Source organism: Thalassophryne amazonica, chromosome 1 (genome assembly GCF_902500255.1).
Source record: "Thalassophryne amazonica chromosome 1, fThaAma1.1, whole genome shotgun sequence".
Taxonomy (NCBI): domain Eukaryota; kingdom Metazoa; phylum Chordata; class Actinopteri; order Batrachoidiformes; family Batrachoididae; genus Thalassophryne; species Thalassophryne amazonica.
In genome coordinates this window covers 158,605,115-158,624,560 of record NC_047103.1, presented here as the reverse complement: position 1 = coordinate 158,624,560, position 19,446 = coordinate 158,605,115, and the positions used below count along the sequence as shown (strand labels likewise).

General features: G+C 39.5%; 1 protein-coding gene across 4 annotated transcripts in view; it reads right to left on the bottom strand.

The window, feature by feature from the left end:
- Positions 1-19,446, bottom strand: part of LOC117516430 (partitioning defective 3 homolog B-like) — a 417,292-nt gene that overhangs the window by 309,761 nt on the left and 88,085 nt on the right. For all 4 annotated transcript variants that reach the window (XM_034177373.1, XM_034177374.1, XM_034177375.1 and 1 more), the window contains exon 4: positions 34-140. In XM_034177373.1, the coding sequence (XP_034033264.1) occupies positions 34-140 (107 nt within the window). The remainder of the gene's footprint in view (positions 1-33; positions 141-19,446) is intronic.

The window sequence follows — 19,446 nt, the reverse complement described above, 5'->3', positions numbered from 1 at the left end:
ACACACAGATTTTGTTTTTGACAATGCGCTCACCATCTCTGCAGGCTTTGTACTCTGCTCACTGGCTTGGGGTGTGGTCCTCACGTCAAAGGCCGGGGTCAAGGCCGAATCACTGCTGCTCCTTACCAACAGAGGCGTATCTGCAAAGAGTTTCATCAATCAGTTTATTTTTAATCTTTGATCTTGAAATTACAAGGTAAAGGCCCATATTTTTAAAAGTTCATTCTTAAAGCTACAGTGTGCAGGCTTGAGGGGCGTTTATTAGCATAAATGGAATGTAGCATCATAACCATCAGTTCATGAGTTTATAAGGTGCTAATGTGTTTTCATAAACTTAGAATGAGTCTTTCACATGTACATAGATTCACCCCCCACCCAACTTAGGCTGCCATGATGCACCGCCATGTTTGTACAGCAGCGGCTGAAGAAAGAAGAGAAATTAGTTGTTACGCCCCTGTACACTGTCTGGTTGCTTCAGTGGGGTAACAAGTTTAAAAACCCTTGTTTTTATTTGTTTGGTTTGTTTTTTTGTTTTTTTTACTCCTAAATGGATGAATATACTGTCACAGTTCATTTTTCTAATGTTCCTTTTCTGCCCTCTGGTTGGCGTTTTTCTTTTATGTTGGTTTGTTTTGGCATATTTTACTCTGAAGTACTTACCTATATTTTGTAAACCTTTCTCTGTGTTGTTTCCTCCCGCACTCTTATTCTGGTAAATTATGCCTTGTGTGTTTCATTGGCTTTACTTCCTGTCTCACAGGCATTCAGACTGCTGGTTTCATGAGCGCACTTGTGTCCTTGTCACTTATTTTCTTAGACGTTATAACCGTTTACGGCTCATCACTCCCTCATTAGACTGTCTCGCTCCTGTGTTTGCTCTCAAGGTACTTCCTCATGTCTGATCATTCACTGGTGACCTTTACACTCCTATTCCACACGGCAGCGTTCTATTACAATTGCCCAAAATCCCCAAAAAAGTGCAAAAACAGCATGAAATTACTTACTCCGTCTTGCCTTCTAACAGGCTGACTAATAAAGTACAGCCCTGGCAACTAGCTGGCTAATAACGTGCAGATCTGGCAAGCTGCCCCTAAACAAAAGTAAGCTGCGCCCTCAGCCACAACTGCAACAAACTCTGCGTCTGCTTCAAATTTTTACCTCGATCGAGTGCAATCAAACAAGTTTCAAGCTGTAGTCACCAGGATTACCTATTTATAGAAGTCTGAATAGGATTGAAAACATTAAGACTATGAACACCCGGATGTTTCCATGCACCAGCGACAATATGGAGAATCGTGATCAAATTTGTTAAGTTTTTTTTGTTTGTTTGTTGTTAACAGTTTGAAAATTTGACCGATTTCAAATCTGGTGCCGATGATGGTCATAACTACTACATAAACCAAGTTTGTTCAAGATTGACTAAGTTGGATCAAGAAGTTACTATAATGCTTCAAAATGTGCCCTGATTTGCTATTCGGGATGAAACGGGAAGGAGCGGCGCTCTGTGGAAGAGCCCCATTATAGCAGTGCGGTTCTCTGCTCAGGGGTCTGTGGCTGTGCCACATACATATTGCTTATTAAAAGATTGCCAAAGTAGCAAAAATGTGAAAGCGAAACAAACTCATGACCAGTCACTGCATAATGCAATCTGCAACATCACCACTAGATAACACTAAATCCTACACACTGTAGCTTTAATGTGTACAGCTGTCCATCAGTACATGTTGACCAAATGTCCAGTTACCACCTCATCAGTGGTGGTAGATGGCTTTTTTGACATCAGGAGTCAGAGGGCTATGGTCTGATATTACACCATGAAAATGTACATTCATATATTTTATATATATATACGGGAAGCGGAACTCCAAACAGACGGTGGATGAAAAAAGGCTGAGACAGAAAAGGAAAATGTGACACTTGGACATGCACAGAATAATGATATTTACTCCCAAAGAGCACTGCAGTGCTGTTCTTCATACAATCAAAGGGAACTATAGCTTCTTTATGTTGTTTTTTTTGTTTTTTTGATACTCCCAGAAGCTGGTGTGAAAAAAAAAATGAGCAACAAGGAGGCTCAGTGAGTCAGACTGAACCCGGAGCTCCCTAAATACATCATAAGGATTTGGCACTAAACCTCTGACAAAACAGAACTTTTAGGGCCTCTGTGGATTTTGAAGGAAAACCAGAAGAATTTCTCACTCATCATATTGAAAATATTCCGGTGTGCACTTGTTGCCCTTGTCAAAAACAAGCCTTAGATCCGAAAGACCCCAAAAGCCACAAAAACATTTATTTCTTATTTCACAAACAGCACTGACCAGCAGGTTTCACAAACATCCTGGCAGATCTGATGGCCTTTATTTTTATATGCGCTGACATGTTATGGTACTTTGACATTTAACATTCATTTTAGCAATGACTCATTTATCTCTGCTATTATACTGTTTCATAATATGATTACTGTCTGCACGCTGAGAATTTTTCTATCACAGTTTGAACTTTGCAGCTGCAGACAGAACAATGATGAACTGTTCGCTACCAGTAAACAGTTATCTGCACAGCCACAAGGTCACGACAACACACACACACACACACATATATATATATATATATATATAAGTATCACATGCTAAGACTGGATGAGAGACTCTGCAGAACGCTTGTTCTTCTGTATGATGGTGTCTTTCTTGCAAGAATTACACTCGCAGACATCGTCTCAGTGTTTCAACTCTTCTTTTATTGAATTCTCATCTGGGTAACAAAAATTCCATAAGAAGCCACAGCAAAAACAGGAATGAGCCACCTTGTGTAAACAATAACTCAAAAACAATACACAATGTCATCTTGTACTTTACCACATTAAAAACAACAGATAATCAGGATGACCTGATTAGTTCATGATGAACTTTGATGCACCAGATCATTCCCAGAAAGCAACGTTGTCTCTGTAAATTCCCACAGACATGTCTGCCACCTGGTGGATGGTTACCTTTACACTGGATGGTTTATTGAAAATTAAGTACAGCTGTGGTACTTGCATACATCGCCGTTACAATGGAGCCTGTATTGTTTTAGAAAAATTAAATGTTAACTTTTTTTTAGTGACCTGAGATCACCCAGCGGCCCCTTAACTCCCACACTCTACACAGGCACTGTCTACCATCTAGATTCTGTCTAGTTATCGGTCAAATTCACTTTTTATTTTGGACTGTGCACAGATGAGAACGCTCCTTGGAAAGATACGCACTCAGTGTGCCAAAGTAGGGGATCTGAGTACCTGTCATACAAGCACAAAACAAACATCTCCCGTCCCACAGACTTTGTGGCTTTAATTTTTAATATGCATGTGGAGGTGTGCAGCCTGTTTGAAGTGCGCGCCATCCGTGTACCAAAGCAGAGCAGGTGCTCTAAAGACACTGAGAGAACACACAGAAGTGACGCTCTGATGCGAATATGATCACATGGTTTTGTCGCCGTGATGTGTGAACAGAAATGTACAGAAATTCCATCAATAAATCTGTGAACGTAGAATCTCTACTGTTGGCACAGTGACTGTCTTCAGAATTTCTGTTGAAACATCTCCATACTTGAGGTAAATGGCAGAAAACTCCATTTCCAGAGGATATTATTACTGATATCTCTATTTACACGGGATTAAAAGCACCATATAGTAATGTCTATGCATCGTTTTACAGAAGGTAAAAGGTGCCACAATCTTCACCGATGCTGGAACATTTAGACTGGATAAAATCACTTTGGAACTCTGTTAATAGTTACTTTACCCCATGGTAAAGTAGTCCCGTCTGAATAGGGCTTATGTCTGGCAGGATCAAAAACCATCACATCTGTTTTTGTCAGAGTTTAAAAGTAGAAAGTTAGATGACATCCAGTTTTTCCACCACACCCAAACAGACCTCAAGCTTTACAACAGGGAACACCTGCAAACACAGACACGTACATCTGCATATCGTTAGCGTAGCAATGATAATTAACCCCATGCCTATGTATAATACAACTAAATGGTGCAACATATAAAGAAAATAAGACATTGCAATACTTTTTCAAGAGGTTAAATATAGAAAGGAAGTAGTGAGACCTCTAAATTGGACTATCCAACATACTTTCAACATGATACCCAAACATCACACCACTTAGTGATACCTCTTCAGAGTTATTGCTATTTATATCATGCACACACTTAACCACGACCTCACCCAGTAGTTCAAAGGAGCAATGAGGGGTACAGGCAACATGGGCACGACTGAATCCACTGCCCACAACAAAGCAGATAATCTAGAATCAGATTTCTATGCAACATTATGCTTGAAACATCTACCCCAAAGAGGAGCAAACTGGTATTTATAGATGTAAAACCCATACTAGAAATGTTTTTGGAGGTGGGGATTTAAACTGACAGAGGAGAGACATGGAAGGAGTCAGATAGACAAAACTGAAATGGGAGAGCTCAGAGATGGCATTCTCCTTCGATCTTCTGCATAAAACTTGTGAACACAGAATGGGGCAATATCGGTATAAGAGGTACTCAATTAGTCAGTTAATTTGGGTTTAATCAAATGTTTCCCAATGAAACCACCACTTATGTGCTTAGTATCTCTTGTTAACCTGTTTCATATACCATCTTAGTTCTATGTGTTTACTAAAAACTGTATGAGTAAGTCTGAGATCATGTGTTAAGAAACTAAAGCAGGCATTCATTGCATATACATTTGGATTATGCTGCCAAGCCAATGGATGACATGACTACTCTGGACATGTGGGCATTTGATCTATTGATTAGTTGAGGTTTTCAAACATTACAGCAAGGCAGTGTCAGAATTGGCTCAACTAAATATAATGGTATATATTTACTTTAACTACTCAGAAAATGACATCACCAAGGAAATGGCCCTTGAAGTGTACCCATGACCATAAATTGGTTGTATTGTGATGTTAACTGATGTAGCAAGCATAAAAAGAGTACAAAATGCTGACCACAACCTGTGCTAAGAAAAGGCAGCAGGTTACATCTAACCTGTTTGCATTTCTTTTACTTACATCCACATTAAATACCACGCATCTTCAATTCACATTTGTCTTTAATTTACGTTTCATAATTTCATTGGACCCATGTATGTCAATAAAGAGCCTTGTGATTGTGATTATCATTTATCAAATCATTTGTTATGAACCAATTCAATAAAACAGCAATTTTTTGAAGCACGAATCAAATGTGTATGAGTTGTTAATCACCTTTTAGATTTATGACAGACATGTGTTTCCACCACCAGATGTAGGCACTATGTTTATGTTCGGTTTGGCAGCACTGATCGCGCTTAGTAGAAGGTCCCTTACCCCATGCCACTTCTATACAGGAGTAAGGATATGGTTTCAGAAGGACATCTTGTCAGATATCGTTATATTTCCTGGGAGAAAACACAATTTCATGTGTACCTAGAAACTGACTGGGCACTTTAAGCATGCCAGCATCTGGTGATGTGTTTTGAGCGCAATCCCATCTGTGGGGGACTTATCAGCTAACATACCAAAACAAAGATGTTGTTGTTGAAATGTCTGTGAATGGGGTGAGGAGCTCCTTACCTTTGACTTACTGAGACCTGATGAAGAACTAAGTATCTCTGTCTACGGTATGCATGGACTAATGGCATTTCTAATGTGTACATTAAACATCACACAAAATGATAACACTGTCCACGTCACCCCTGTGATTCCACAATGCTGGTATGCCATTTGAAAATTAATCACTGGGGGCAGCATTATGTCACCACTGTTCGATTCCATGCAAAGTTGCGAAGTCAGGATAACAGGGGTTCTCCTTAGCAGCAGTCTACACGGTGGGATCTGTGTTTTAAAAGGGCTCGAAAACACGGAGAAGTAAAAAGGGAAGGCAACAAAAATTCACTCTCTTCCTGTAATCAATCTCTCTTTGGAAGGTCAGTGACAAGGTCCTGGACTAACGTGGTCAGAATAAAGAGAGCAGAGGACGAGGACAAGTTAAAAAGGAAGGACTTGGCAGAAGTCAGGTTTTGTGTTTGTGTGATTCGGGTGAGCTGTTGTGATTGTAAACAGATGAAAAATGATCATTCCAAGTATTCCAGACCTCACACAGACACACGTCCTGTCATGCGACGCCGACTTAACGTGTATCCCATCGTTTTTGTTAATTACGTTGGACTAGTTGTCAGTCCAAGTCTCGGCTTCCATTTGTCTGTGGACATCGTTCCGACCTCGACTAAAGCGAGTGCTGAAACACACGAGTGCTGACTCACCCTCAGTGAAGTGAAGCAGCCTGACAATAGTGGGAAAAACAGCCTTCAAAGGAGGGCTGTAACAATTAGCAGATACAAATACAAAAACAAGCTGTTTTAAAGTAATACATATGACTACACTTATGAAATGGTTCAACAAGGCTAAGCCTCTCTGAATATGTTCCATCTTACACCGAAAAATTGTCGATAGGTTTTCAATACCTGAGAGACCCCACACATGGCAATTAAAAAAAAAAAAAAAAAAATCATAGCTATAACAGTTTTGGTTGTACAGTGTGTGGTGTGACGCCACAAAGTAAAGACAACACACCACACACCAACAGATGTTTCAGGTCAAACGGATAATCTCACAAAACTTTGAGATCAAACCTGACTTCGGAGTAAACAAGTTTGGATTTCCCTCCGTGCTTCCATCACCTCACTTTCTGATTGGCTACACATCACATTCAACAGGCTGCGTGCTCGTTTGTGCTCGGGGCACACCACACACTGGACCATCTGGCCAAGACAATCAAACGTGTTGAATAGCCATGATTTGAGGTCTGAGCGGCCCGTACGTTCTTACGAGCAGACTAGAGCACTCTTAACGCACCACACACACCAGGAATATCCGATAGGATTATCTTTACAGCCATCACGGTAGTCGGGGCTTCCTTAAGATTGTTGGAAGGGGAAGATCAGGTCAGACATCAGCATAATTACCTTGCCGTGTGAACCAGGTATTAGTCTTACTTGTTAATGAAAATTGGGGGTAAAAATTTGGGAGGCTGCAAACAGTTTTCAGATTTCAAAGTGGGTCATTACTTTGGTATGTTTGGGAAAAGCTGCCCGAGAACAAGTGGAAATGAGGAGCTCATCGCTCCTTATGGTCATCATAAAGAAAAATGTGGATTACGCCGCCATTAAACATTTTAGAGCTCATGTCAGCTGAGCAGCTTTTACATATTCAAAGAGGTCTTTGATTGTCATATTGTAATAATTAATGTGACGCTTCAGACAAGCTGAACATGGTTTATAGAAAACAGCACTTTGAATCAAAGCACGGAACCTCATAAAGTTCTATTTATGTCCTCTTACCGCTTCCAACGACATGTTTACAAGAGCCGTGTACAGAAAACAGTAAAAAATAATGGAGGTTCCTGCTGCCTTCTTTCTACTCACCTCTACAGTACGTTCATGGAATGTGAAAAAACACTGAATCAAATAAAACTATCTAAAGACCATCACATAAATTGTTTCATGTCACAGATTCTAAAACAGGAAATGGAAAGTGTAATGGAAGCAGCCACTGATTCTGCAAACTGCAAGGCCAGTACATGAAGTTTCAAAACACTTTCAATACTGCTAGAACAACTCCACGATATCAGAGCAGATGTTTCCACATAAGGGTCATTCTGTGTGAAATCATCAGGTGCCTCCCAGGTCACCGACTCGGATTCTCATGATTTATTTATTTTTTTTGCAAGTACCTATATATGTCCAATGAACACATGCAAAATATTTCTGCTTAATAGATATAAAGCTCACATTTGGAATACACCCTATTTAGGCACCCCAGATACAGTAGTAAATTTCAAAAATGGGATACAGAGCTAATTTTTCATTCTGTAGCATCACAAAAATGGCAGTTTGTCCATTCTTGCAAAAAAATTACAAAATTTCAAAGAGCTGTACTAAAGAAGGGATTCAATGGATAATCTTCATATTGTAGAATAGACATATCTGGGGTACTAGGTATATGTGTGTAAAACACTGTAGTCATAACTTGAAGGGTTTTTGAATTTTTGACTCTTGAAAATCGAACATGATTGCAGAATGTTAAAAATAGGCGTCCGGTATCTTTATGATTTGACGATGTGGGCGAGTGCTCAGCCACTTCATAATTTTTTGTGGAGAGCATATTGATATACCAGTTTTATGTCAGAACTTTTTTATCTAGCTCAAATGCCTTCTAAGTGAAAAAAAATTGCAAATTAGGGTACTGTAACATGGCGGGAACCAATTCTGAACCTGTATTTGCATATTCAGAAAGCAATATATCAGCTCTGAATGGAAGCATAAAGCTCAAATTTGGTATTTACAATATTTGGCACCCCAAAATAATGAATCAACTTTGAAAGACAGATTAATGATCTTATTTTTTCTTTCATGATATCATAAAATTAGCATTCAGTCATCAACACAATTCTGTTACAAAGTTTTGAAGAGCTGTACTCCAAGAGTAAATTGAGAGATAATTTTGATATTTCAGAATTTACCAAGTAAAATATTTGGGCCAATTTGAGCTTTACATCTGCATTTTTAGCAGAGATAACGCCTTTTAAAAATAAAATAAAAAAGCTCAAAAGGCATTCGCGAGTGTAAAATAGGATTGTGGGTACCCTGATTTAAAAAATAAATATATCTAAAAAACTACTTGGAATTAAGCAGAAATATTTTGCACGTGTTCATCAGACATATGTGGGTACTTGTAAAAAAAATTAATTAAAAAAAATAAATAAATAAAATCATGAGAATCCGAGTCGGGTGACCCGGGAAGATTTTGGAAAATCTTATGATTTCACACGGAATGACTCAGAATGGAAATAAGACATTTCCAGAACAGCTAAGTGAGCGCTACAAAACACCAACAGCTCCCATCAGGAGGAAATATCAGCCCTGACACTAAACACAGAGATAAGCCATGCCCTGATGTTGATGATGTGACGTTGTGAAGTGACCAAGATCACCCCAGTGTCACAGTCAGGGTCCATTACCCAACAGCGCCCGCCCCATAAATCCTCCTCCATTTATCCAGCCAAATCGGCCTCCATCAATCCTCCCACCACTTAGCGCTCACACGCTCGGCCTGGTTCTGTGAAGGAACCTGAGGGTCACTGGCTTTGACCTTTGACCTGCTGACCTCTCAAGGGTCAAGGAGTTTCAATAAGGCATGTCAATATTGATGAAAGCAGAAGCTATACCTCCCTGAGCTCAGCTATTGTTTGCATCTTCCTGAACATGATTAAATTATATCGCGAAGCTAAGATGAGCTATGTAGAAATGAGCTGGAGAGATCGGCAAAATGGTGGTAAGCTTTATACATGTTTTAAAAAAAAATTACAGTGTTACAGAAAAATAGGTGGCATACAATTGTTCTAAAATAATTCAAATGAATAAATATTTAATATAATTTAAAGTTAAAAAAAAAAATAAAGCATAGATGCAGAAAAAAATAAAGGCTTCAAATTTAGAAGAATTAACAATAAAGACTGCTCTAAACTATGATGTCATAAGAACATGATATTGATGTATTGATTACTGACTGATTATTACACCCCATTTGTCATTTTTGTTAAGTCATAAATGGGCTGCAAATCAACAAAGTAAATCAGCTGTTCCCAACGTAAACAGGATGTTGCTTTCTTTAATTTACTAGTTAATTTACTACAACCCCAATTCCAGTGAAGTTGGGACATTGTGTAAAATGTAAATAAAAACAGACTACAATGATTTGCAAATCCTCTTCAACCTGTATTCAATTGAATACACCACAAATACAAGATATTTAATGTTCAAACTAATAAACTTTATTGTTTTTGTGCAAATATTTGCTCATTTTGAAATGGATGCCTGCAACACGTTTCAAAAAAGCTGGGACAGTGGTATCTTTACCACTGTGTTACATCACCATTCCTACTAACAACACTCAATAAGCGTTTGGGTACTGAGGACACTAATTGCTGAAGCTTTATAGGTGGAATTATTTCCAATTCTTGCTTGATATACGACTTCAGTTCAACAGTCCGGGGTCTCCGTTGTTGTATTTGGCGCTTCATAATGCGCCACACATTTTCAATGGGCAACAGGTCTGGACTGCAGGCAGGCCAGTCTAGTACCCGCACACTTTTACTTTGAAGCCACGCTGTTGTAACACGTGCAGAATGTGGCTTGGCATTGTCTTACTGAAATAAGCAGGGACGTCCCTGAAAAAGACGTTGCTTGGATGGCAGCATGTGTTGTTCCAAAACCTGGATCTACCTTTCAGCATTGATGGTGTCATCACAGATGTGTAAGTTGCCCATGCCATGGGCACTAACACATCCTCATACCATCACAGATGCTGGCTTTTGAACTTTGCACTGGTAACAATCTGGATGATCTTTCTTCTCTTTTGTCCAGAGGACACAACGTCCATGATTTCCAAAAACAATTTGAAACGTGGACTCATCAGACCACAGCACATTTTTCCACTTTGCGTCTGTCCATTTCAAATGAGCTCTGGCCCAGAGAAGGCATTTCTGGATGTTGTTGATGTATGGCTTTCGCTTTGCATGGTAGAGTTTTAATTTGCACTTGTAGATGTAGCGACGAACTGTGTTAACTGACAAAGGTTTTCTGAAGTGTTCCTGAGCCCATGCGGTAAGATCCTTTACACAATGATGTTGGTTTTTAATGCAGTGCCGCCTGAGGGATCAAAGGTTACAGGCATTCAGTGTTTGTTTTCGGCCTTGCTGCTTACATATAGAAAGTTCTCCAGATTCTCTGAATCTTCTGATTATATTATGGACTGTAGATGATGGAATCCCTAAATTCCTTGCAATTGAACATTAAGAAACATTGTTTTTAAACTGTTGGACTATTTTTTCATGCAGCTGTTCACAAAGTGGTGATCCTCACCCCATCTTTGTTTGTGAATGGCTGAGCCTTTTGAGGATGCTCCTTTTTACCCAATCATGACACTCACCTGTTTCCAAACAGGTGTTCTTTGAGCATTCATCAACTTTCCCAGTCTTTTGTTGACCCGTCCCAACTTTTTTGAAATGTGTTGCAGGCATCCATTTCAAAATGAGCAAATATTTGCACAAAAACAATAATGTCTATCAGTTTGATCATTAAATATCTTGTATTTGTGGTGTACGTAATTGAATACAGCTTGAAGAGGATTTGCAAATCATTGTATTCTGTTTTTATTTACATTTTACACAACGTCCCAACTTCATTGGAATTGGTGTTGTCATTTACAAGTATTCAACACCATCCTCCCCGATGGCCTCGTGAGAAAACTGCTGAACCTCGGTCCACCTCATTCCATGTCTTTTTAGATTAAGGACTTTCTGTCAGATTGCTCACAGAGAGTCAGGATTGGCCTCCACATATCCACATATCTCACACTCAGCACCGGCTCCCCTGAAGGCTGCGTGCTGAATCACTGCTCTTCACCTACATCTCTGACTGTGCCCCTATCCACACCAGCAACACCTTCATTATGTATGTGGATGACACCACGGTGGTCAGCTGTATCACTGGAGATGAGTCCACCTACCGGGATGAGATGGAACAGCTGACGGTGTGGTGTAGCGAAAATAACCTGCTTATGAACACATCCAAAACCAAGGAGCTAATCATTGACTTCAGGAGAAACAAAACAGACATTCAGCCCATTATCATGGGGGGGGAGACAGGGACTTCTGTTTCCTGGGAGTCCACATTGAGGAGAAACTTTCACTGGACAGGAACACCACACATTTGGTGAAGAAAGCATAGCAAAGACTCCACTTTCTGAGAATCCTCAGGAAAAATAAAAAACAACACACTGCTCATGTATTTTTACCGCTTTATCAAATACTGCACTCATTTCATGTCACATGTCACACCTGAAATGTTCTGTTTATGTGCATTATCCACTGCCACTGAAATATTCACAGGTTTGTACATACGTCTCTTTTTATATACACTCTCTTTTTGCTACTAAATACTCATATTTTTTCTTCTCAGCAGAGTTGTAGTCTTACACACCTCTGCAGCTTCTCTCCCCTGCCATCCCCCCCCCCCAAATACCCCATCCCCACAGAGACGGCGCCTGCTCCCAGACAACCAACAACCAGTAAAAATCTATTTAAGCATAAAAATTCAAAAAGAAAAAATAATATAGCACCTTCAACTGCACCACAGACTAAAACAGTTAAATGTGGTTTATTAAACATTAGGTCTCTCTAAGTCCCAGTTAGTAAATGATATAATAATTGATCAACATATTGATTTATTCTGCCTTACAGAAACCTGGTTACAGCAGGATGAATATGTTAGTTTAAATGAGTCAACACCCCCGAGTCACACTAACTGTCAGAATGCTCATAGCACGAGACGAGGCGGAGGATTAGCAGCAATCTTCCACTCCAGCTTATTAATTAATCAAAAACCCAGACAGAGCTTTAATTCATTTGAAAGCTTGACTCATAGTTTTGTCCATCCAAATTGGAAGTCCCAAAAACCAGTTTTATTTGTTGTTATCTATCGTCCACCTAGTCGTTACTGCGAGTTTCTTTGTGAATTTTCAGACCTTTTGTCTGACTTAGTGCTTAGCTCAGATAAGATAATTATAGTGGGCGATTTTAACATCCACACAGATGCTGAGAATGACAGCCTCAACACTGCATTTAATCTATTATTAGACTCAATTGGCTTTGCTCAAAATGTAAATGAGTCCACTCACCACTTTAACCATACTTTAGATCTTGTTCTGACTTATGGTATGGAAATTGAAGACTTAATAGTATTCCCTGAAAACCCCCTTCTGTCTGATCATTTCTTAATAACATTTACATTTACTTTAATGGACTACCCAGCAGTGGGGAATAAGTTTCATTACAGTAGAAGTCTTACGGAAAGCGCTGTAACTAGGTTTAAGGATATGATTCCTTCTTTGTTATGTTCTCCAATGCCATATACCAACACAGTGCAGAGTAGCTACCTAAACTCTGAGTGAGATAGATTATCTCGTCAATAGTTTTACATCCTCACTGAGCACAACTTTGGATGCTGTAGCTCCTCTGAAAAAGAGGGCCTTAAATCAGAAGTGCCTGACTCCGTGGTATAACTCACAAACTCGCAGCTTAAAGCAGATAACCCGTAAGTTGGAGAGGAAATGGCGTCTCACTAATTTAGAAGATCTTCACTTAGCCTGGAAAAAGAGTCTGTTGCTCTATAAAAAAGCCCTCCGTAAAGCTAGGACATCTTACTACTAATCACTAATTGAAGAAAATAAGAACCCCAGGTTTCTTTTCAGCACTGTAGCCAGGCTGACAGAGTCAGAGCTCTATTGAGCCGAGTATTCCTTTAACTTTAACTAGTAATGACTTCATGACTTTCTTTGCTAATAAAATTTTAACTATTAGAGAAAAAATTACTCGTAACCATCCCAAAGACATATCTTTATCTTTGGCTGCTTTCAGTAATGCTGGTATTTGGTTAGACTTTCTCTCCGATTGTTCTGTCTGAGTTATTTTCATTAGTTACTTCCTCCAAACCATCAACATGTCTATTAGACCCCATTCCTACCAGGCTGCTCAAGGAAGCCCTACCATTAATTAATGCTTTGGTCTTAAATATGATCAATCTATCTTTATTAGTTGGCTATGTACCACAGGCTTTTAAGGTGGCAGTAATTAAACCATTACTTAAAAAGCCATCACTTGACCCAGCTATCTTAGCTAATTATAGGCCAATCTCCAACCTTCCTTTTCTCTCAAAAATTCTTGAAAGGGTAGTTGTAAAACAGCTAACTGATCATCTGCAGAGGAATGGTCTATTTGAAGAGTTTCAGTCAGGTTTTAGAATTCATCATAGTACAGAAACAGCATTAGTGAAGGTTACAAGTGATCTTCTTATGGCCTCAGACAGTGGACTCATCTCTGTGCTTGTCCTGTTAGACCTCAGTGCTGCTTTTGATACTGTTGACCATAAAATATTATTACAGAGATTCGAGCATGCCATAGGTATTAAAGTCACTGCGCTGCGGTGGTTTGAATCATATTTATCTAATAGATTACAATTTGTTCATGTAAATGGGGAGTCTTCTTCACGGACTAAGGTTAATTATGGGGTTCCACAATGTTCTGTGCTAGGACCAATTTTATTCACTTTATACATGCTTCCCTTAGGCAGTATTATCAGAAAGCATTGCTTAAATTTTCATTGTTACGCAGATGACACCCAGCTTTATCTACCCATGAAGCCAGAGGACACACACCAATGAGTTAAACTGCAGGAATGTCTTACAGACATAAAGACATGGATGACCTCTAATTTCCTGCTTTTAAATTTAGATAAAACTGAAGTTATTGTACTTGGCCCCACAAATCTTAGAAACATGGTGTCTAACCAGATCCTTACTCTGGATGGCATTACCCTGACCTCTAGTAATACTGTGAGAAATCTTGGAGTCATTTTTGATCAGGATATGTCCTTCAATGCGCATATTAAGCAAATATGTAGGACTGCTTTTTTGCATTTGCGCAATATCTCTAAAATTAGAAAGGTCTTGTCTCAGAGTGATGCTGAAAAACTAATTCATGCATTTATTTCCTTATCAGGTTGTCCTAAAAGTTCCCTGAAAAGCCTTCAGTTAATTCAAAATGCTGCAGCTAGAGTACTGACGGGGACTAGAAGGAGAGAGCATATTTCACCCATATTGGCCTCTCTTCATTGGCTTCCTGGTAATTCTAGAACAGAATTTAAAATTCTTCTTCTTACTTATAAGGTTTTGAATAATCAGGTCCCATCTTATCTTAGGGACCTCATAGTACCATATCACCCCAATAGAGCGCTTCGCTCTCAGACTGCAGGCTTACTTGTAGTTCCTAGGGTTTTTAAGAGTAGAATGGGAGGCAGAGCCTTCAGCTTTCAGGCTCCTCTCCTGTGGAACCAGCTCCCAATTCGGATCAGGGAGACAGACACCCTCTCTACTATTAAGATTAAGCTTAAAACTTTCCTTTTTGAAAAAGCTTATAGTTAGGGCTTATAGTTAGGGCTGGACCCTGAACCATCCCTTAGTTATGCTGCTATAGACTAAGACTCCTGGGGGTTTCCCATGATGCACTGAGTGTTTCTTTCTCTTTTTGCTCTTTATGCACCACTCTGCATTTAATCATTAGTGATTGATCTCTGCTCTCTTCCACAGTATGTCTTTTTCCTGATTCTCTCCCCTCAGCCCCAACCAGTCCCAGCAGAAGACTGCCCCTCCCTGAGCCTGGTTCTGCTGGAAGTTTCTTCCTGTTAAAAGGGAGTTTTTCCTTCCCACTGTCACCAAGTGCTTGCTCACAGGGGGTCGTTTTGACCGTTGGGGTTTTTCTGTAATTATTGTATGGCTTTTGCCTTACAATATAAAGCGCCATGGCGCAACTGTTTGTTTTGATTTGGCATTATATAAATAAAATTGATTTGATTTTTTCTAAACACACTTTTTCCATTCTGTTAAATTTTATGTTTATTTTTCTTTTCATCTCCAGACCTTTTAAGTCCACACCTGGTTTACTCAGGTTTATATCTGCACTGAAAGGCTTGCGCCTTACCTTTCGTTGTACTTTTTACAATGACAATAAATAATCTATATCTGTTTAATAAACACATTGCTGTTTTTATCATTTGGGAATTTTACATGTGATATATGACATAATAATAGGAGGAGAAAAAAACATCTAAACTCCATTTATACAGACACGCTGGGGAGCTTAAGACCTTTCTTTGCATAGTATATTTATGGGACAAATTAATCATACAATATTTTGCATAAAATAACAGTGTAGCCAAATTATGGCACCAAACACCAATTTCAGTCATTTTTCAAATTGAGCTGTTGATTAGAAACCACTGCACCCTGGTGTAGTTATTATATCATCAATTTGAACAAATGATTTCATTTAAAGCTATAGTGTGTAAAACTGAACATATTTAGTAACAATAATTCAGCTTTAAAAAAAAACTTTTAAATGTTTTCTTGCTTGCATTTACATTACATAAATTCACATGAATTATCTTGTTTTTAACTTTGATGCTTTACTTTAAATACTTGCAGAATTTAATTTCACCTGGTGGTGAAGTAGCAGACTGCATTACGCCAACGCAAGTCAGAATTTTGTTTACCTTCATATTATCAGTTCCTTGGTGACAGGGATTCATGCTTCCCTGCCTTCTCATGATGATAATATATATATATGGATTTGAATCATGTGTGATTGCATCAGCCAAGCTTGAACCTTCGTGCGCATGCGTGAGTTTTTTTCACGCCTGTTGCACAAAGGTTCAAGCTTGGCTGATGCAAGCGCACATGATTCAAATCCATATAGTTTCTGAAAAAAATAAAAAAGGTCCGTTACTTTTTGGACAGACCTCGTACTGTACGGTCTAAAGTGCAGTCATTTTATTATTATTCCTTATATCATCCCTGTCCGTTTATGTCGGGTTGTGTAGTTTGTGATAGTACTGTGAGCAAGAGCAAATGGAGTCAAATTCCCTGTGTGTGTGTGTTGACATACTTGGCCAATAAAGCTGACAAATCAAATTAAGCAACAGATTAATGAATAAAAAAGATGCACTGTGACATACTGTTTGATCCAATTCCACAAATGTTTTGAAATTAATAGAAAGAAAGATTTTACTGGATTGAAAATTCTCCTGCCACGACTATGGAGGGAAAATACCACCAGTAGAGGCTATTGTATCACTTCCTGTTCCGGAGCACAGCTGTGTTTTGCTGTATCTGTTAGCTGTTTAATCTGCGCAGTTAGATTGATCTAGTTACCTAGATAACGATTTGCTTCACAGTTTAATCTTCACGTGCCTTAACTAAAGCACTCCCTCTGCTGAATCACCTCTAAATTATTTTCACATTATTCACTTTGTGTGTTTTTAGGAATCCGCTAACTTAGCGCAGCTGCTAGCTCTTAGCTGGTTTAGCATGGCAGCTTCTCCCGTCTCTCCCGCACTTTTCTGCTCTGGGTGTGAAATGTTTAGTTATTCCTCGGCCTCCTTTAGCAGTATTGGTACTTGTAATAAGTGTAGCTTATTCTTAGCTTTGGAGGCCAGGCTGGGCGAATTGGAGACTCGGCTCCGCACCGTGGAAAATTCTACAGCTAGCCAGGCCCCTGTAGTCGGTGCGGACCAAGGTAGCTTAGCCGCCGTTAGTTTCCCTCTGGCAGATCCCGAGCAGCCAAGAAAGCAGGCCGACTGGGTGACTGTGAGGAGGAAGCATAGCCCTAAACAGAAGCCCCGTGTACACTGCCAACACGTTCACATTTCTAACCGTTTTTCCCCACTCGGCGACACACCCGCCAAGGATCAAACTCTGGTTATTGGCAACTCTGTTTTGAGAAATGTGAAGTTAGCGACACCAGCAACCATAGTCAATTGTCTTCCGGGGGCCAGAGCAGGTGACACTGAAGGAAATTTGAAACTGCTGGCTAAGGCTAAGCGTAAATTTGGTAAGATTGTAATTCACGTCGGCAGTAATGACACCCGGTTACGCCAATCGGAGGTCACTAAAATTAACATTGAATCGGTGTGTAACGTTGCAAAAACAATGTCGGACTCTGTAGTTTTCTCTGGGCCCCTCCCCAATCGGACCGGGAGTGACATGTTTTGCCGCATGTTCTCCTTGAATTGCTGGCTGTCTGAGTGGTGTCCAAAAAATGAGGTGGGCTTCATAGATAATTGGCAAAGCTTCTGGGGAAAACCTGGTCTTGTTAGGAGAGACGGCATCCATCCCACTTTGGATGGAGCAGCTCTAATTTCTAGAAATCTGGCCAATTTTCTTAAATCCTCCAAACCGTGACTATCCAGGGTTGGGACCAGGAAGCAGAGTTGTAGTCTTACACACCTCTCTGCAGCTTCTCTCCCCCTGCCATCCCCTCATTACCCCATCCCCGTAGAGACGGTGCCTGCTCCCAGACCACCAATAACCAGCAAAAATCTATTTAAGCATAAAAATTCAAAAAGAAAAAATAATATAGCACCTTCAACTGCACCACAGACTAAAACAGTTAAATGTGGTCTATTAAACATTAGGTCTCTCTCTTCTAAGTCCCTGTTGGTAAATGATATAATAATTGATCAACATATTGATTTATTCTGCCTTACAGAAACCTGGTTACAGCAGGATGAATATGTTAGTTTAAATGAGTCAACACCCCCGAGTCACACTAACTGCCAGAATGCTCGTAGCACGGGCCGAGGCAGAGGATTAGCAGCAATCTTCCATTCCAGCTTATTAATTAATCAAAAACCCAGACAGAGCTTTAATTCATTTGAAAGCTTGACTCTTAGTCTTGTCCATCCAAATTGGAAGTCCCAAAAACCAGTTTTATTTGTTGTTATCTATCGTCCTCCTGGTCGTTACTGTGAGTTTCTCTGTGAATTTTCAGACCTTTTGTCTGACTTAGTGCTTAGCTCAGATAAGATAATTATAGTGGGCGATTTTAACATCCACACAGATGCTGAGAATGACAGCCTCAACACTGCATTTAATCTATTATTAGACTCAACTGGCTTTGCTCAAAATGTAAATGAGTCCACCCACCACTTTAATCATATCTTAGATCTTGTTCTGACTTATGGTATGGAAATTGAAGACTTAACAGTATTCCCTGAAAACTCCCTTCTGTCTGATCATTTCTTAATAACATTTACATTTACTCTGATGGACTACCCAGCAGTGGGGAATAAGTTTCATTACACTAGAAGTCTTTCAGAAAGCGCTGTAACTAGGTTTAAGGATATGATTCCTTCTTTATGTTCTCTAATGCCATATACCAACACAGTGCAGAGTAGCTACCTAAACTCTGTAAGTGAGATAGAGTATCTTGTCAATAGTTTTACATCCTCATTGAAGACAACTTTGGATGCTGTAGCTCCTCTGAAAACGAGAGCTTTAAATCAGAAGTGCCTGACTCCGTGGTATAACTCACAAACTCGCAGAGTCTGTTGCTCTATAACAAAGGCCTCCGTAAAGCTAGGACATCTTACTACTCATCACTAATTGAAGAAAATAAGAACAACCCCAGGTTTCTTTTCAGCACTGTAGCCAGGCTGACAAAGAGTCAGAGCTCTATTGAGCTGAGTATTCCTTTAACTAGTAATGACTTCATGACTTTCTTTGCTAATAAAATTTTTAACTATTAGAGAAAAAATTACTCATATCCATCCCAAAGACGTATCGTTATCTTTGGCTGCTTTCAGTGATGCCGGTATTTGGTTAGACTCTTTCTCTCAGATTGTTCTGTCTGAGTTATTTTCATTAGATACTTCATCCAAACCATCAACATGTCTATTAAACCCCATTCCTACCAGGCTGCTCAAGGAAGCCCTACCATTATTTAATGCTTCGATCTTAAATATGATCAAT